Source organism: Mytilus galloprovincialis, chromosome 2 (assembly GCF_965363235.1).
Source record: "Mytilus galloprovincialis chromosome 2, xbMytGall1.hap1.1, whole genome shotgun sequence".
Taxonomy (NCBI): domain Eukaryota; kingdom Metazoa; phylum Mollusca; class Bivalvia; order Mytilida; family Mytilidae; genus Mytilus; species Mytilus galloprovincialis.
Genome location: NC_134839.1, coordinates 98,871,544 through 98,892,670, shown reverse-complemented (window position 1 = coordinate 98,892,670; position 21,127 = coordinate 98,871,544). Strand labels below are relative to the sequence as shown.

The window sequence follows — 21,127 nt, the reverse complement described above, 5'->3', positions numbered from 1 at the left end:
TTTGCATTATTTGACGATATATTTCACCTGTACTGTCAGAAATATAATACATTCTCAACGCGATAATATATTTTTAATATTACCACAGATCCTTTCAACTGCTATTGTAGATCTCATGCTTCATTTACACCTATTGACAATTTATACAATTTCGGCAATAGTTGAGAATTGAATTAAATTTTACACATCAATCCAATTTTAATACAAACAGTATATCAACATTGAACGACAAACAGCTTTAATTTTCTTCCGTCCATTGTAAATATATTGCCCTGACGTGTTATAAGTGTTACATATTCAGAAGTATTACGCTTACCTAATATTTCAATTTACACATCACTAAAACAATTCCAAAGAAAGTACTTGTGCAATTACTTAAATTAAAATGTTTTAAGATTTTTAAAGATCATAGTCCTTTTTTTATGACAAACTTCCGACAGTTGATTCATGTTTTTGAATGTATGAAATCAGACAATTTCATTTTCTCTAATATTTTAGCTCATCCAATACATTAAAAGAATTTGATATTCTTGTCAATCTTTTTAAAGAATTACTTACACTAGGTTTAATTCTTATCATTATTCTATTAAAAATAATCTAAAATATGACAAAAAGAGTATAGGAACTAAATGGAAATATATTGTATAATATAGACTTCATAGAACATGTACATTTGCTCATTATTGAAGGCCGTACGGTGACCTATAGTTGTTAATGTCTGTGTCATTTTGGTCTTTTGTGTATAGTTGTCTCATTGGCAATTATACCACATCTTCTTTCTTAAAGTTTAGCCAGATGGGTTTATGATATAAGCATACTTCCATTTAGAATATTAAACTTGTAAACACACTTGAAGAATGACCATGTTACGCAAACTTCATCACACCTAATACCTTAAAATGTCTTGTCCTAGGACCTTTTTCAAAAAGTTCATCAAAAGATACCAATATCTAATAGATACATATTCAGCATCTCCTTAACAGAAGGTAGCCTTACGTTATAGATGTTAGTAGATATAGGAAGATGGGGTATGAGTGCCAATGAGACAACTCTCCATCAAAGTAACAAATAAAAGTAACCCATTATAGGTCAAGGTACGGATTTCAACACAGAGCCTTGGCGCACATTGAACAGCAAGCTATAAAGGGCCCAAAAAATTACAAGTGTAAAACCATTCAAACGGGAAAACCAACGGTCTAATCTATATAAAAACGAGAAACGAGAAACACGTATAAATTACATAAACAATCGAAAACTACTGTAGGTCTTGAAGTTTTGTATCTTTTTCTAAATAGTTTTCCCTTTATTATTTTCCTTTTGGTCGATTTCTTTTACATGACATTACATGCCGCCGTCTTTGTGCATCCAGCTATCGGCTATTTGGCTTTTAACCAGATTGCTTTTGTACAAAGGTGAAGAGCATTTTATCTTTGAATTTGTTTCTGAATCCAGCTTTCATCTTTGATGATGTTTTTTCAAACACATTTAGATGCACACTATGTTTTTTTTCTTTATTTAATCCGCATCTTACAAGAACAATTACACTGTATAATATAAACAAATATTTGTGCAAGTGGACTCACGCAAGTTAAAAAACGACGCTCTAACTGTGTAAAGTAATCGATATAATTAAACTAAAGAAAATTCAACTTTGATCTGCTTATCTCGTCTTGTATTTTCCTGAAATACAGAATACAATAACTGTAAATAATAGAATATAAGTAAATCAAACATAATTTTGACAGTCTAACCATAACTTGTGTATTAATATAAAAATAAGAAAAAGTTGTATGATTGGGTGATTGTAAATAAGACATCTTTACGCCACAGAGAAAATGTCGTTGCTCTTCAAAGATTTCAATTGATGTTATTCTAAGTTAATATGAGGCAGGCATAACCTGTGAATGGGGACGAAGTCTGTATGTATTATTTTTTTTACCTCAAACATGTTAATAAAGGAAACGGAAATACCGTAACGTTCCCGATTTCGGTTCTGTGGTTAGGGATTTAGCTGTGACGTTGTTTAAGTTATGACGTCATATTCAATGTAAACAAAAGAAACGCTTCCATCAGGTAACGTTTTTTTCAAATCAAACAATTATTAAAAATGAACTTGTATTGAGTTCCAATCTTATATTTTACTAGACTGATACATATAATTTTCTTTTCAAAGTTTCATGCAAACAAGACAGATTTCTGCGCAAATGCGGGGAAAACCGGAACAGGAACTAGATCTGAAAAAAAAAGTTAACGATTTTGAGTTCATTAGTAGAATGAATAATTCGGGAAATTTTCCCGATTTTTTTTTTTTTTTTTTTTTTTATTGATTTTTTTCTTCCGTAATTGGGGACTTCGTCCCCATATTATAAGCTTTTAATTCAAAACTTATCTAGAGTAGGAGTAAAGTTTTAATGTACCATGTGTTGTATATCCTTATCTATTGTTAAAGTCGATCCGCTCGGTTAGGCAGTTGTAACATTGGATGCTAATAGCTGTTAGGCTGTCTACTAAATTACCATGCTTGCCATACAAAACCGAATCAAATTGCTCAAAAACAGTTACTTCTATCATTACAAATGTATGCAGCCAACCGACAGTCGCGTTAAAACCTGTTGATCTTGTTTTTGTGCTATATACACAAAACCAAGAAACACATCAGTGTATTGGTCTACGTCAGAGTGCACGCAAATATCGAACAACAGACATTTAACCTAATCTTCGTGTGGAAATTCCAATATTGTTGTAATCTACATGCATGACAATGACACCAGGCGTGATGATTGATAAATATAGAGGAATTCTGATAGAAGCAACTTCTTTATCTTGCTTTATTGTTTTATCAGCACTAATTTTCAATCGTGTTTACTCGATATCCTCATCAGTTATAACAGCAAACTATCTTTTACTCTATCTTAAGAAAACATCAAACTATTCCCGCTAAATGTTTTATTAAGAAATCATCAGGTCATGCATCAGTTGGCAGACCATTATTACCAAAATCAAAACACGTGGCAAATGGATGGACCATTTATGTGTATAGTCGACGTCAGGATTTAATTTGTGTTTTATCCTCAGTATGGTTATCATAACTGTTTACCTTGAGCTCTGCGTTAGCTACGTCTTTTGCACCTTCAGATTGTTGAACTGATGCATACATGTAGCTCGCTAAAGTCTCTTCGTAACTTATACATCGTTGCATCATTTTAATCTGGGCTTTAAGCAAACTCAAAACCTGTAACATCCCAACACTTTATAATCATTATAATTTTATATTCATTGCTGTGAAGTTTGGCACTGTCAAATCAAAAAAATTTCTATTCACACATTGGCCAATTATTGAAAGTTTTGTGTACACGTAATTAACGTATTATTATATTAATAATATGTAGGTTCTCTGAATGCTTTAATTAGTCATTTGTTACAAATTTTGGGTATTTTGTAGTGTTTTTTAACCACAGTTTAAGGCTATTTCAATAGAGCATGAACCATTTGAACATAAACAAAATTTTTCTGGTCAGCTAGTATAATATCGATATTGAATTTATCTCACATATCATGTTGTTATTAGATTTCAGATGCAATAAGAAATTGTACACAGTTTAAAATACTCACTTCTCCATTTAAGAAACAGAAAAGAAGAGATACAAGAAAACCCTGAAAAATGATCGAACATTATTTTTTTTAAATGTTATAAATATTAACAGTATAGAAAAATTAATTTGGTATCTTGAATAACCTCTTTTGAGTCGATGTGCAATATTTTTTTTTAAATGAATTAAATCGGGTTTAAATCTATATTAAAGGTTATGAACTTTTGGCATTAGTTCAGTGGGCAAAAATGAACCTGCGAAATGAGCATTGATTTATAAATATCTGACTCAACCCGAAAAATTATCATTTCATTTGTGTTTATTAGAAAATACAGTCTACTTTGTTATGGTATTAATGCAAAACAAATCCCATGTTTAAGCACCGTTAGGATAATAAACACAATTTAACAGTGTGGTTTGTGATCTTTGCAAGCTGTTCATTAAAAGAATTACTGTGAACATGAACTGTGTGTGTATAAAAGCAACTTTCAATATACAAAGTTTTTATCCAGGTAAAAGATTCAATGTAATGAATAGATTTTTAAAAAGCATAAAGATTGCTTAGATAAATAACAAATAAATTTACTATTTCCGCAAGCTCTAGCTGTATTGTCAAAGAAATGTTAGTTCGTTCTCGTTTTTACTTTTGAAGTTTGAACATTTGTAAAAAATATTGAAAAAGAAATTTTCCTATTGAAACTTTTCATAATAGTTCAACATTTTATACCTGAAATGAAGAAAGACAGGCTGACACCATATCATACACATATTTTCCATTTTCGTTTCCATCGTTTGGACGGAATGGTAGAGCGATGTACTGTATGCCCAACAATGGTATCAAAATACAGGTTGCTTTTAATGATTGCCTGAAAAACAGTTGTCATGTTAAAACGCACACTATAAAAAGTATAAAACTACATTTTTTGTTTAACAGATGCATTTCATTTTCACATGACATTAGCCTGTCAGACAACATAATTTATATTCTTTTAATTTCTGTCTTTGTTTAATTAAGTTTCATATATGTTTTCGTGCATTTAAAGCTTGAATGCAGAAACTGTAAATGAAGCTTTATTTTAAGATCTTGTCATAACTGCATAATACGACCCAGGGCATCAAAGTGACGTCACAAGTTACATTTCTGCACTTATAAAATGAAAACAACACTGTCTATATTTCATGCGCCCCCAAAACCGAATGTTTAGAAACCAAAACAGATGAAATGCAATTTTACCTAACAAAGTGTCCAGATTGTATGACCAGTTCATTGATATATCAACCGAATAAAGATCTTAAAAGAAATGAGGTTTTGCCATTTCAAGGCACAAATGATGAGTTTTGGAATACTTCACCTTTTTTTCCAAATATGATATGATATTACAAATTGTAAGTAAAAAGATATATGAATAACCAAAAACATTTGAAAATACAAGAGACCAAGAGATATAAGAAATCAGAACCGAATGAAGTTATTCTTAAAACAAGAAGAAATTGTCAACCATTCTGAACACAATCCACAGACAAAATTTTAAACGAGATTTCAAATGAAACAACTATTTATTATTGACTATAAGATGATGGTATACACAATTATAATATATCGTATGACCTATGAAAGGATCCGACAAGAATAGAGATGAAAAAGGCCAGATTGATGCTAAAACAATAAACGAAAACCTAATAAGGCAGACAGCAAGCAACGACAACCTATGAGTTACACATTCATAACTTTGGACAGGAACATGAAGTATGTAGAGAGGTTTAATATGTTTGTGAACGCCGCAATCCTTTCCCTTGCCTTGGAAAACAGTGTAAATAGTAACATAAAAAAAATACTGAACTCATAGGAATATTCAAAACGGACAATCAAAAGCTCAAACACATCAAACGAATGGATACCAACTGTCATATATCTGACTTTGAATTTTCCTTGGAGTTCAGTATTTATGTGATTTTATTATTTTTCAGAATCAAACATCCCTATATGTAACAGCGGTCAGTGTTTTGTTATTGGCATATTAACATCGTTAAATGATACATTTTGTTTGTCACTAGCTATGTAATAATCATTAAAATGGCGTTACAATTCAGTCATCGCTCAGCATAAGAACACGAAGTTAAAGTAAACCGAAAGATAGTTACATGTAATACTCGGATGAAGACAATTCTTCAAATTAGTTTTTATCTGTTTTCTTAGTCAACCTTTTTTATGATTTCATAAACCTATAATATAAACTACAAACCTTAAAGACTGCAATGATTGTGACCTATTCGCATTTACTTTAGAACAAAGAATACGTATAATATTCATTAGGAAAATGACATTGATCTACAAGATAAAAATAGGACAATAGAAAAAAACGCATATTAATATCTTGAATACAGAACATAAATTGATTGAACAATACAAACATACAATTCACTTTACACATCACCAAACAAAGTTTATACCATAGCATTCACTTCTATAATTATATTAACAATTATTATAGAAATATGTATCATTCATTTTATATTCAAGCTATAGAGGTATATGACCGATTAGAATACAAAAACACGTGGACAGAAGGACACAAAATGATATCTTTTGTAAGAGAACATTGTTTTTGTGGTATAATTTCAGTATATTTAAAGAGAACAAAATAAAAAGTTTCATTGTTTTCGTTATGTCATTACCTAACTCCATAACCATAGGCGCACTGAGCAACATGTTTAAACTAACTATAGACATGATCTGCTTACCCTTTTGGAGCACCAGATATCATCCCCATTTGTATATGGCGTTCGTGTTACTCAGCCTTGAGTTTCATATGCTATGTTTTGTGTACAATTGCTTGTCTGTTTGTCTTTTTCTTATTTAGCCATGGCGTTGTCAGTTTATTTTCGACAGATTAGTTTGAATGTCCCTTTGGTATCTTTTTCCATTCTTTTTCAATACCAATCAAATAAAATCGGATATAATGCTGTCTCGATATTCGTAAAAATGTTCTCACATTAAGATACAAATTGAATTTTCTCGCCATAAGATACATGTGCAATGTTCTAACATCAAAACTAATGGTTTCCTGTAATTCAGTGGTTGTCGTTTGTTTATGTGTTACATATTTGTTGTTTTCGTTCATGCTTTTGACATAATAAGGCCGTTAGTTTTCTTGTTTGAATTGTTTTACATTGTCTTATCGGGGCCTTTTATAGCTGACTATGCGGTATGGGCTTTGCTCATTGTTGAAGGCCGTACGGTGACCTATAGTTGTTAATGTCTGTGTCATTTTGGTCTTTTGTGGATAGTTGTCTCATTGGCAATCATACCATATCTTCTTTTTTATATCGTCCAAAGGAAAACTCTTGCACATCACTTCCATTTTTATATTTTTGTTCTCACACTTTACTGAGGTTATATAGTATCGAATTCATAACAGTGTGGCTATGGACATTGATTGGCGCACTTTAATATCCCATTGACTGGGACAGATTAGGTGAACGTTCGTCTATAACGCCCATTGCTCACGACGTCCTTAATATAAACATTTAAACCGTGGGGTCACCAAAGGTTCTCAACGCCTATATAAAATAATTCGAAATACTAATCAGGAATTTGTGTTTTGATTTATATTGATTAATTAAACGTCCTTTACTTGTGTTTTTGTTATGTTTCGACAATCAATTTTCATAATAAGATATCGCAAAGCCATGTTCTTTCAGAAAAAAGAATGACTTACTGAATGCATGTATTGATTGATTATCTTTTTCGGATTTAACAATTGCGATTGTCGAGTTATGTAATCTTTTAACTTTTATCTGGTCTAATTTTATTTTAGAACGAATGCATAATCCACTTTCAAAAGTTGTGCAAATACGAAACATAAAGACAAAATATACTTCTGCCCTGTCTTTTTCGTACTTGAAAGTTATTGGATAGTAAGAAAGCTATTTGGATTAAACCTTGTGAAATTTGCATGCATTTACGTTATTGTATTGGCAAAATGTATCATTTGGTGTATATAGGAAACTTAAACCGTTCTGCTATACTGCTACTATACTTGTGAAAAACACTTGGCAACAGAAACGCATTCATCTTATCTATATAAAAAAATCGACCCAATTTACATAGAAATGGACGTCTTCGTGCATTTGTGATCGCAAATAAAATATGTTCCGGACCTTATGAGTATTTGGACCATACGTGTATGGTTGGACCATATTAGTATACCCTTATGGTCATGATATATGCGTATGGTCCAAATACTCATATGGTCCGGAACACATACATGATATTCTGTGTGTTGTCGGTCGTCTATTAATTTTTTTTCTTTTGTTGATGGATTTGACGTCTTTCTGTGAGTGATTATTTGTTCATGACTTAAAACTTACTTGCAAATAATTTAAAAACAAGACTTGATCTATACAAATGTCCAAACAAACCATGATTTTTTTTTAAACATACATCACATCCATTGCAAAAGGCTAAAATTCGCCAGGTCTTTAATTTCAACTAAGTGAGTTGACTAAATTAATGTTGCGGACCATTTTCCAATTTCCATGCGGTATCCCTATTTTTTTTCTCGCTCATCTTTTATGTTTGTTTTTTTCATCCCAAGACCTCTTGGAGCTTTCATTCTATAAAGTGTGTATTTTGCTAATGGTCGAAGGCCATACGGGGACCTATAGCTTGATAACGCCTGTTGGTCCCTGGAAAGAATGTGTCTGATTGCCTATCACACTTCATATTCTTATTTTAACATGCAGTTATATCTATGATAAGAATGAAAATTGAATTGTCATTGAGACAAAAACCCAACCAAAGAGCAAAAAAAAAAAGAAAAAAAAAAAGCCCAAGGCAACATGTAGATCTTTCGTATCAAGGGAATTGCTATAAATATATTTATTTCAGGTTAATAGTATTAGGCCATACTCAAGTTATAAAATATTTCTTGTCGTCAACTTTTGCAACCAGCTTCTATGTTTCTATAATGCACTGTTCATCTTTTTTGGGCTTCGACTTTTCCATTGGACAGACAATTTTGTTTTCGACTGTTTTAAAAAGATGCATTTTTTACAAAATCATACAAGTAAGGAGTCTCTGGCCTTTGGTAGTGTTGTATGTTAATTAATGTTTGTTTATTTATTTGTTTAGGAAATAAGTATGACGTACATTTTCACTGAACTAGGACACTTTTTATAATAGTTTTTCGATATCGCTCGGGCAAAAATAATCACGAATATAATGCCTACCCATGTTAAAACTACAATAAAGTATAGTTTGCATCAAATATTTCTTGAACCTACCATTTTTTTTGTCTGTGTTGGATTTGTGTGGCATTGAAAAAAACGGGTATAAACTACACAGTGCAGCTTCCAACAAGAATACAAGATTTATTGATTTTCAAAATGCGACCAAAATTAAAAATTTGCTCGCAGAGGAAAAAATTCAACAGTTTGATTTTCATTGAAATAAAATAATTGTTATGATTTACACACCGTTACTTTTTCCAATATAAATTTTCGAACTATTTTGTTTATAAATTTACATCATTTTTAAAAAGACCACGCGTCTTCGATATTTAGAAGACTATAAAAGCGATGTTCATTATCTTTCTTCTGCTGTAAGTTTAATTTAGTTATTTTGTGTCATAATTGCCATCTCGTATGTTTTAAATTTGAATAAAGAAGATTCAGGTTGTCTTATACGTCAATGATACACACACAAAAAAAAAAACGATAACAAATAAAATAAGGTGCAACATTCATTCTCCATGAAAAGAATACATCACATGGATGTAATTTTTGTAAGAAAAATACCAATTTCGTGAGAAGTTGTGTGTTGGACTTGAAGAGCCAAGGCAAACTGACAAATATCTGAATGAACGAATCGATTTATGGTATATAAAAAAAAAAAAAAAACAAAGCCCACATGGTTAGCATTGAATAAATAGAAGGCCACTCTTAAATGATCACAACGTAGAAGTTTTTGTTCTCTTAATCAATAAGATATTTTCTGAAATAACGCGGGTCCCTATTAACTTAAAAGTTTTTTTGTTTTTTTTTTACCATGAATAAACTTTTTCTTTTTTATTATTATTTATTGATATCAGCTCTGGACATTAATATTCTTAAAAGTGAAACTGTTGTAAGTGATGGTATAACAATTATTTAAAATAAATTCCTTAAATGATATGTGAAAAGAAAGTTTCATTTTATGTATCAAAATGTGTAACAAATGATTATTTAAATCCCCACTTGAAGGCCTCCGATAGACTGAGTGAGCATAAAATCATCGCCCACGACAAACAAGTTAAAGGTAAACTTTTCAGTACAATTACTAATAAACGTTTTACTGTCGACCACACTGTTATGAATTTCGTTCTATATTGTTTTACTTCTATTTTTGTATCGAATTTCAATACAACCTTGCAATTTTATGTGATTTACACCACGTCATAGTTACTTACTAAAAGTGACAGAGCAATAGGTCCCGAAAATATCCATATTAGGATTGTATCATCATGCCAACAGCTATGAAATTATATAAACAAAAACATGTATAAATGTGATGTAATATATAAAACAAATATATTGAATCTGAATTAATTCACGATGTTTATAAACCACATGGCATTCTTCAGTGTCAACCAGCAATTGATTTGAAAAAAAGAAACACATTCTTATAGGAACTATAAAGACATTCAAGACAACTCATGTTTAAGTGAAGTATGTGTTGATCAGTATACTTTGTTACGTATAAATAGTAAACACAACTGTTTGTCTTTCTGTAGTGTGTGGTCCAAGAGTACACGAAAACAACAAACACAAAAACAAACTATAAACCAGTGTAAACATGGACACAGTCTGTGTATTAATTGAACAGACGAAAAATTGATACAAATCGGAAATCTGACTTTCAAAATATTCAGCATTTTTTATATAATCTTCGGTGACCTAAAACAATGCTTTTGGATCTACGATTTCCATTTTCAGTGACTACGGCTCACTTAAACTAAAAAAAAATGTCGATCTTTTAATTGGAAAAGGTTTCATTTTGTAAAATTAAGGTATCCAGAATACAAAAGAGAGATTTTCGTCAATATAAGAGCTTTCGATGTCTCGAACACCCTCTTGGATGCAGTGGGTTTGGTGCGGGTAGATGCGTATAGTATCATATTTGAAATAATTTTTCGGTTCTTTTACAGATTTCTATTGGAAAAATTACTATATTGATAGCAACTATATTTGTATTTACAAATTCCCTTAAAAAAACTTTTCATCATCTTTGGAAGTAGTTGGTGAGGTTTTGAACCGCCAGCTGTCATAGCCAAATTTTACTGAAAAAACTATGACAATCTTGTGCATACAATTATACATATAGAAGCCATCATACATGTATACGACAGACAAACAAGCTATCAAACAAACAAATACATGTGCTTTGTTTGTTAACCATGGGGCCCAGAATGAGCAAAATTACAATCCGAATTTTCAAACATACTAGTAATATTAAATGATACTAAGGATAAAGATGGATTAAACGAAGTATAACATGATTAATTTGAATTTTATTAATTAGCATAATATCTAAACATACCTGGTATCAATATCTTCGTTTGTTGAACGTAACACTGTATATATAACAGAAGGTATCACTGGAATGCCTGGGAAATACAAAAAATGGGATAAAGGTTCATTGTCTTAAGCCCCAGTCCCACTATAGTCGCCGTCACGTAAAATTAGCGCCATGTTTTTTGTCCAAAAAAAATTAAATATCAGCCGCGTTTACTCAAGATGATGTTTTTCATTTAGCGGAAGTAAAATCCTGTCCAAAAATCCACTACTGTCCTACCTTTTATTGTGTTTGCACTGTATAATCCTGACCTTCACATTTTTCAAGATTATTTATATTGTAAAACCGACATCTTGGTTTCTATGAGGATCCCTTTATCCATAACATTCGTTACTCTCTGGTAATGTCATTGTCATTGATGATACAATTTCCCGCGCTTTTTACGTAAAGATGACAAAAAACTCAAAGAGAAACAAGAAAATGGAGAGCATGTGGAACTCCACGGCAACACTTCCGGTAATAACAATGTCGGATTCCACTATACAAAATAATCTTGGATTATGTGAAGGTCAGGATTACACAGTGCAAACACAATAAAAGGTAGGACAGTAGTGGATATTTGGACAGGATTTTTTCTTCCGCTAATTGAAAAACATGATCTTTAGTAAACGCGGTCGATATTTAAGAAATTTTTTACAAAAAACATGGTGCCAATTTTTCGTGACGGCGACTATAGACCACGATCGCACCACGCTCATCGCGATCTAAAATAAATTCAGATCGTGGTAAGGTCGCTGTATGAGCGGCTTGAAAATTTACATTTTCGTTGCTTTCACGATGCTACATTATTACGCTTCTACAACGATCCAGCTACGATTATACCACGTTCTCATCGTGCTTATTCTGCGACCTAACTACGCTTATCAAAATCTTTCTACGCTCATCACGTTCTCACTACGACAATACCACGAGTTATCCGATTGCAACAAGATCTTACCACGCTTCTACTGCGATTATAATACGTTCTTACCACGATTATACTACGTTCATACCGCGATCTTACTACGTTCTCAGTGATAACGTCAATACGTGTTCCATATCGGTTCCATTACAGACCTTCTATTTCTGATTAATACGTAGATTTCTCGAAAACAATACATTCATGCCACTAAAATCTACCAGAACACGTGGGCGTGGTGGTAGGGTTTGATGTAGAGGCAGAGGAAGCTCTGATAGTAACGAATCCTGATCAAGCAGAGATGTCGGGCAGACCAATCCAACCTAAATTACAACCTATTGCTGGTCCATAAAGCTGAAATGAGGATATCTTAGTGAACGATAGCAGAGATGACACAGATGTGTCAATAGATATAGGAAGATGTGTTCTGTGCCAATGAGACAAATCTCCGTCCAAGTAACAATTTTTAAAAGTAAACCATTATAGGCCAATGTACGGCTTTTGGAATTTTGGACCCTCAATGCTCTTCAACTTCGTAGTTATTTGGCTTTATAAATATTTTGATATGAGCGTCACTGATGAGTCTTATGTAGACGAAACGAGCGTCTGGCGTACTAAATTATAATCCTGGTACCTTTGATAACTACTTCAACACGGAGCCTTGGCTCACACCAAACAGCAAGCTATAAAGGGCCCAAAACTATTCAAAAGGGAAAACCAACGGTCTAATCTACATAAAAAACGAGAAGCATGGTTGAGCCGTTAGAGAAAATTAACAAGTGGTCCTATTTACATACAGACAAACAAAACCTGGAGAGATATACTTTATGTGAAAATGACAACGAGAATGATGGTCGTAGTATGAACGTAGTCAGGTCGTAAGAAGAGCGTGATGAGGACGGCAAGGGCGTGCTAGAATCGTGAACAGCGTGGTATAGTCGTAATGGAAGCGTAGTTTGGTCGCGGTAAGAACGTGGTGGTCGTAGTGAGGTCGTAATAACGTCGCTGTGAGGTCGCAGCACAGCATCTCTGAATAAAATCACTCTTCGCTACGCTCTCGCTACGATGGTACAGCGACGTTTGCGATCTTACTACGATCTTAGTGCGCTCTCATGCACTACGCTTTTACTACGACCTGATTTCGCCAAGACCGCACCACGATTGTTTTGAACATGTTAAAAGTCGGCCACGCTCATCACGATCTTGAAAATCTCACCATGACCGTGACACGACCTTACTGCGATATACTCGATCGTACTACGATCATCAAAATTTGCATTTTTTTCACAGATCGTAGTACGATCGTGGCCTAGTGGGACTGCGGTATTAGCAATAAGCCGTTTCTTTATAGAAATAAATGAGTGTAGTGAAATTATCATTCAAAGTTTTCTATACAAGGATATGGAATATGGGATATACAAAAGATATACATAGCATACGCTTATTAGACAGCAACTAATAACACATCTCACAATTAGAGGACAACTAAGGACTACTAAATAAAACACAGAGTTGAAGAGCATTGTTATCCAAAAATTTCCAAGTTGTGCAAAAAAAGGCAACAGCAGTAATTTCTGTTGTTTTTACTGTTGTACTTGATGGACTAGAACCTTCCCTAAAAACCATTACGGAATAAAGGTAGCATTTTGGGAATAATTACGAACTACGCTAACAAATGTCACTGAAGAAATATAGAAATAAAATTATATAGGATTTGTTATTTTTAATTACAGTTAAAAAAAAAACTATTATTCTAGAAATGCAGATCTATGACGTGTTACTGGATAGTCATTTAATTGCATCAAACAATGTCCTCTTACCACTTTGGCATTTTGATTTTAGTGCTCCTGCAATAAAACCTTACACAGTAATTGACATCCTGTCGCATTAAATAAGAGCTGATATTTTATGTTTTAACTTTTTCATGATAGAAGTGCAATAACTTGTCAAGCCATGTTTTGAAAATGAATTGTTTTATTGTGATGTTAGAGTATTGTAATTACACTGAAGGTTAATGTTTATAGTTAACAAACATGTTTACATAATTGACATGAAGTAAGAAGATACGTCATCATTAAGGAATTATCATGCAAGATCACTTTATAGAAACGGAAAGAGCTTTCAGAAATGAAGAAATCGAGTTTTTAACAAATTAACGATGGTCTTCAATTATCATTGTGGTCTATTCTCTATAAAATGCACAAAATCTATAAAATTATTGTTACAGTTCTAGCAAAAAAGTGATTTGTATACATAAAGGCCATCATAGCCTACCAGTTTAAAAAAAGATCAGTGAAATTTCAAAAGCATGGCAACTGAATGTGTAAAGACAATGCATGGATCAATGTACATTTAAAGTATAAGGAGAACTTTTCAATTTATGGTTGTTGATATGTGTATCTTAACGGTCGCCAAAATCTGTTCAGTCATGTGCAATTCCATATTTTTTCCCCTTTTATATCTTACTTAAACCGAGGTCGTGTCTGACTTCTTAATTGAAGAAGGACATACACAAAATCATGACCGAAAGAAAAACAACTTCGAAGAGATGACTGCAAATCTACCGTTAATAAAAGCTTGGTTCAGTAGTTTCTTTGTAAGAAATAACACTGTAGGAAACACAAGACTTGTCATTAACACTATGTGCAAGTGCTAATGAAATGATTATATCAAATGGAAATATCGCGATTAGAAACATTGAGATCATCTTGTAAGTCGTAAAGTTGAGTTCCTAATAGATTTTCACTGTCAATTTTTTGATTCAAAATATGAAGCGAAGAAAACTGTCTGATATTATATTACAGTATATGTAATATTTTTTTTTCTGTTTAAAGTTCATTTAAGAAGATTCTATCAACACAGTTCCCAAGTTTACCAAGTGTATTACAATGCAATCTTGATAGTTTCATTTGCAGGATTATGTTAGCCTTCTTTCTTTTGATTTCCATAGATATACCGACTTTTATGTTAAAAAAAAGTTTAATCATCAAAATTAGAATCAGCTCGATGACAATTTCAGAGAACTTTTTTATTTATATTAGAGCGTTATTCAAAGATATCGTGCTTTTCTTATTAATGATGCAAAGTTGTTTCAATGTGTGTTTTAAGTTGAACCTAAGCAATAATAGTGCAATTAAGGGTGAATTTGTCAAATGTTTCGCCATTAAATAAACAGTCGGTATAAGATAAGATAACAGATTTCTGACCAAGCGATTGGACAATAAGGCAGTGATACGAGGTTTGTGCAATTATTAAACAATTAGATAAAAATAAGGGATGGATGAACATAAGACAAAAGATCGTTGCAACAAGAGGGTGTAGTCCAAACTTCATAGCTCTGTCAGTAACACCTCTAACATTTCATTCACCTTAAACACATCAACGACCTTTAACCTCTAGAATCGAAGTCAAGGTTTCCCTGGCCAATGTTACTCGGATCTCTGGAAGATTTGATTAACAAAACTATTCCTCGGTAATTATGAGAATGAACACAAACTGAAAACATTCAGTCCTTTTTTTTATTATAAAAGAGAGGATCTACACCACAAAAATTAAAGAAGAAAGATATATTAACTGATGTTCACAGAACGAAAGTCCTATAATAGTGATTGGTGATAAGCTTATATAAATTAGTGTATATACTAGTAAGTCAATGTGGTTCCTTTACTGTATGTCCTTCAATACACTTTCAAAACATTCAATCACTACTTTAATGTCGGACTTTTCGAATGACAATGTAAGAGGAAATTATACAGCTAATTTTGTTGTAGAAGTATCAAATGATATGTTGCTTATTCTTTAGTTTTCTATGTTGTGTCATGTGTACTATTGTTGGTCTGTTTGTCTATTTCCTTTTTAGCTATGGAGTTGTTTGTTTATTTTCGATTTATGAATTTGACTGTCCCTCTGGTATCTTTCGTCCCTCTCTTATATAAATGTTAAGAAAATACTGGAAATTACTTATATATTTTAGATGCAATAAGTTGATAAACCGTTTTTACCAAATGTGTCCTATATCCTGTTGTGACATTTTGACCGGGTGTTGAATGCATAGCATAAGAAACGAACCTGTTGACGCACTAGTTCAAGCTCCTTTTGAGTTCATGCGATTCTCTCAGGTTTTATTTTTTACTTTGATTTGTATGTTCTAAATGTATTGATGAGATTTAAACATAAAAAAAAACATCTATAAAGTACTTACCCCATCCAACAAAGTAACACATTTTTAGCAATGTCTTTTCGTTTGTAAAAGTCATTACAAGTACAGTATGAAGATAAAATCCTTCACAAAACATCCAGGCATAGTTACAAACTGTGACATACTGTGAAAGAACATGTAGTATCCGGCACCATACCTTGTAGAAAATATGGATAATAATAGAAACAAAGAATTAAAAATTGCTTAATGTTCATTGCATAATTGACAACGTTACCAATGCAAAGATTATACTTTAAATACAAAATATATAACAAGATCTCAGTACAGGTTATATTGCATCAGCAAGAGTTTTATTATAGATCATAGTACATTTCTAGTTAAAGTGTCTAAATCAATACAACTACCTTATCATATCACACTGATTTCTCATTTCACAACAGTTTTTCAAAGAGAGTACATATTCTCTAAAAGAACTCATCATCATACAATATTAGTATCTCTGACGTAAACACTACATCAATAATTTTTATATATATTATAAGTGCTCTTAAAAATCAAGATTACATGTAAAAACTACGTAATTTCGAAGCGGTTTTCTGTCTTTGCCTTCACCAGGAACGCTCCCCAAGCACATACATTCAAACTGAATACTGATCAGCTACTAGTACACAAGTAAAATGGAACTAAAATACAAAGCAAACTTCAACTTTGCCTTATGAAGTTGTAACTTTAGTCTCTTTTAAAAAGTTTCTAAATCCAACAATAATGACTGAAAGAAAGTATACAATAATCTCATCAAAGAGAACAGATCCCAGGATAACAAAAATAAAAAAAGTCAAACAACAGTCCATATACCATCAACAGAAAATTAAACATTTAGCAACATTAAGGAGGTTGTATGAGGCAACGCATTTCCAATTAAACTATATTTCATTTTAAAAAATATCCCACAAAACATACAGAAATATAAAGCACACTCACCGGGTTATCTGCGACGACATGGGGGTCAAATGAAGTAGTAGCGTAGTATGTTATCCAAAATACAGCTGTTAGTGTATACGATACAAACAGGTGTTTGTGTATAGTCACTCGTGTGCATTTCAACTGTCTGAAAAAAAGATAAATTGAAAACTGTTTTGTGGTTTAAGTTGATAAAATACCCCACAAGAAAAATGATCATATTTAGACTACCGTAGTACACATGTAACAAATTTAAAATAGTTGAATTTGCAAAACTGACAAAATGTCTTGCATTATTAGGAACTAAAAAGTTAACTAGTAAACCTCTATCAAAGAAGTTTTGGTATCCAAGAGAAGCTATTCCTGATATTGACCATTCAATCAGTCGGCCTTGAAAAGAAAATAGAAAGTCAATCACAGTATTGGATATTAAATGAATTTTAGGTTTGGAGAAACATTATTCTTATTTCTAAAGCTTGCCAAACAAAATACTAAGCTCTGGGACGTAAATACAGAGATTTTACTAAAGCGGTTAGTGTAAGGCTTCATCGGTTTTCTAGAAATACATATTGTTGATAAAATTCCCTATTTTCATTACGGACCTCCGTGTGTTAAATCTCTGAGTAATCTAGTGATATTTGTGTTAATATTGTATGATAAATTATATAAATAACGTATTATAAATTATGAGTCGATTTTCATTTGTGTAACTCAGCTGACAAAAACGAAATACTGAATTGATATGCTATCGAGGTCACACTTTAGAAAGATTAGACCATTTGTTAAGTTCTTAATGATGAAAATGAACTACATTGATCATTTTCAATTTTGAAATCCTAATTGTAAATAGTGATTTATAATCCTGCTGAGCTTCTGAACAATTTATGCATTATATGGTGGTTCATCTGACATATATATGAGCGTTAAATATTTTAGTTTATCATATTAAAGGAGTAGGTGTGGTAGGGGTCATTATTTTGCCCTTGAATAGCAAATTGTAAATAAGTTCAATAGAGAAATAAAAAGTTGTGATACGATTCCCCTTGATTCAACTATCTACAAGAGAGCAAATGTCATGAAGTTGAAATATTTTGTAAGGTAAAACGAGCTGTAAAAGAGATGCGAAAGATACCAGAGGGGTGATCTCAGGTTCTCCGGAAGGGTAAGTAGATCTTGCTCCACATGTGGCACCTGATAATCCATTATACTAGTAAGACATATAATTTTTTCAGTGGTATTTGTGACTTACCTGAAATAAGCCAAAATTAACAAGGCTACAGTCAAAACCACAATGGAGAGACCATATCCGCTGAAGTAAGCATACAACACATTATTGGCTCTCTGAGAGAAAAAAATCAAAAAAAAATCAATTGACTCAAGAAAGGAATGAGAGTTATCCGGCATCGATGAAAAAAATCTGGTAACAATGAACTTTCTATTTAGTAAAATATTTGTCACATTAACAAAACTATAGAGGACAGCAAATCTGTTAACAATATAATATCTATTTAGTTAAAGAGTTGTCAATACATCAAGTACATGAGCAGTGGAATTTGGTTACTAAAATTACGTCAGTTTAAGAGTTTAAAGAGCTGTTGAATTTGTATTCACAGTAAAACATTTGTCAATATCAGAGTTCTGAAATCTATAAGAACCGATTATCAGGTATCTGCATGTTAATGTTATAAAATACGAGGTACGAGTTCACAGTATGTGGATTTTGTCGAGTGAACGGAGTGAACGAGTTCAAAAACGCTTCATAATATGTCGAGCGCTGATATTTTACAATATATTATGCAGTTAAATAGACAAATTATGCGTATATTCAATAATATAAAAAGAAATGTGTGGTTCGCCAGGATACCGGAAGATATAAATTCGAGTCAAACTCTAGTCAACAACGGTTTATTTATTATGACGTCAATGATATTAACGGGTAAACATATTTGATGTCACAAAGTCTACTAAGAGCTGAGCAAAGTGATACAGACAGAGAGACGACCGATAATTATAGTCAAAGCATGTTATTCTATTTTATCATTGCAGATAGAAATTACAAAAACAATAAATCGTTATATACGGATTATCTGCTATATATAGGCCATAGGGTATCAGCAATATACATAGTCTTCAGCATAAAAACAACGAGTATGTTATTGCCAACACTGAGGCTTGCTAACTGTTTTTACTTTATACTTTGGAAAGGATGAAAATACAAAGAGAGCTCTATCCAAAGTATTGATACTTGTTTGTTGAAATGTTAGTGCGTCTTGTACATCTATAATTCTTACCTGTACTTTAATAGTATCAGAACATGGAGCGTAGTTTGTCCATGACCTTTGTGTATGAGGATGTTTATACCATGTACCATCAGTATTACATTCCTTAAACGGTTGTCCTTTAAAACAAAAACATGTAACATGTATGCAAAGTCTTTGAAATAAACTGCACAAATCAGATTGACATATTGCAAGATAAGATATTATTAATGTTTATTTATCTGTTATTTTTGTTTGTTTGTTTGTTAGTTAGCTAGTAAGTTAGTTGGTTAGTTAGTTAGTTAGTTGGTTAGTTAGTTAGTTAGTTAGTTAGTTAGTTAGTTGGTTAGTTGGTTAGTTAGTTAGTTAGATAAGTTAGTTAAGTTAGTTAAGTTAGTTAGTTAGTTAGTTAGTTAGTAAGTTAGTTGGTTAGTTGGTTAGTTGGTTAGTTGGTTAGTTAGTTAGTTAGTTAGTAAGTTAGTAAGTTGGTTAGTTAGTTAGTTAGTTAGTTAGTTAGTTAGTTAGTTAGTTGGTTGGTTGGTTGGTTGGTTGGTTGGTTGGTTGGTTAGTTAGTTAGTTAGTTGGTTGGTTAGTTAGTTAGTTAGTTAGTTAGTTAGTTAGTTAGTTAGTTAGTTAGTTAGTTGGTTGGTTGGTTGGTTGGTTGGTTGGTTGGTTGGTTAGTTTGTTAGTTAGTTAGTTAGTTAGTTGGTTAGTTGGTTAGTTGGTTAGTTGGTTAGTTAGTTAGTTAGTTGGTTAGTTGGTAGTTAGTTAGTTAGTTAGTTATTTAGTTAGTTAGTTAGTTAGTTAGTTGGTTAGTTGGTTAGTTGGTTAGTTGGTTGGTTGGTTAGTTAGTTAGTTAGTTAGTTAGTTAGTTAGTTAGTTAGTTGGTTGGTTGGTTGGTTAGTTAGTTAGTTAGTTAGTTAGTTATTTAGTTAGTTAGTTAGTTAGTTGGTTGGTTAGTTGGTTAGTTAGTTTGTTTGTTTGTTTGTTTGTTTCTTTCTTTCTTTCTTTTTATTTCGCTGTATTTAGTTTTTCGGGGGTGATCATTAATTTTATATTGCAATTACACATTTTCTCTAAACTTGTTTGAAACTTTGTAGACAAACAATGCGTATACCATCCATTGTTGGTGGAAGAATCCTGATCTCTGGAGAGAATTCCCAACATTCCACAGGAAAATAAGTAATCCTAGTCATTTAAAAAGAGGGACGAAAGATACCAAAAGGACAGTCAAACTCATAAATCGAAAATAAACTGACAACTACATGGCTAAAAATGAAAAAGACAAACAGACAAACAATAGTGCACATGACACAACATATAAAACTAAAGAATAAGCAACACGAACCCCACCAAAAACTGGGGTGATCTCAGGTTCTCCAGAAGGGTAAGCAGATCCTGTAGGTCCTGGTCCACGTGTAACCCGTCGTGTTGCTCATGTTATTACAAATCCGGTAAATAGTCTAATTAACATCGGAGTCTCCAAGGCACCTGCCACGGTTCAAATTGAATTCCTCAGTGTTGACCAGCTAGCGATATCTGTGAATAAACTTCTTAGACTACTCGATCACAGGAAATAATCTCTCAGAGCAATTCATTAGAGAGTAAAATGTTTTAGTAAAACGGAATTACGTTTCAGACTTACCA

At 32.3% G+C, this 21,127-nt stretch overlaps 1 protein-coding gene across 1 annotated transcript in view; it reads right to left on the bottom strand.

Moving 5' to 3' along the window:
* Positions 1 to 21,127, bottom strand: part of LOC143065065 (calcitonin gene-related peptide type 1 receptor-like) — a 36,290-nt gene continuing 15,163 nt past the window's right edge. Inside the window, exons 3-13 of the mRNA XM_076238380.1 lie at positions 19,514 to 19,620; positions 18,472 to 18,563; positions 17,244 to 17,370; positions 16,305 to 16,458; positions 11,170 to 11,236; positions 10,040 to 10,103; positions 5,834 to 5,919; positions 4,318 to 4,456; positions 3,613 to 3,654; positions 3,098 to 3,232; positions 1 to 1,680 (exon numbers count right to left, since the gene is read on the bottom strand). Of these exons, the coding sequence (XP_076094495.1) occupies positions 1,630 to 1,680; positions 3,098 to 3,232; positions 3,613 to 3,654; positions 4,318 to 4,456; positions 5,834 to 5,919; positions 10,040 to 10,103; positions 11,170 to 11,236; positions 16,305 to 16,458; positions 17,244 to 17,370; positions 18,472 to 18,563; positions 19,514 to 19,620 (1,064 nt within the window). The 3' untranslated portion in view covers positions 1 to 1,629. The remainder of the gene's footprint in view (positions 1,681 to 3,097; positions 3,233 to 3,612; positions 3,655 to 4,317; positions 4,457 to 5,833; positions 5,920 to 10,039; positions 10,104 to 11,169; positions 11,237 to 16,304; positions 16,459 to 17,243; positions 17,371 to 18,471; positions 18,564 to 19,513; positions 19,621 to 21,127) is intronic.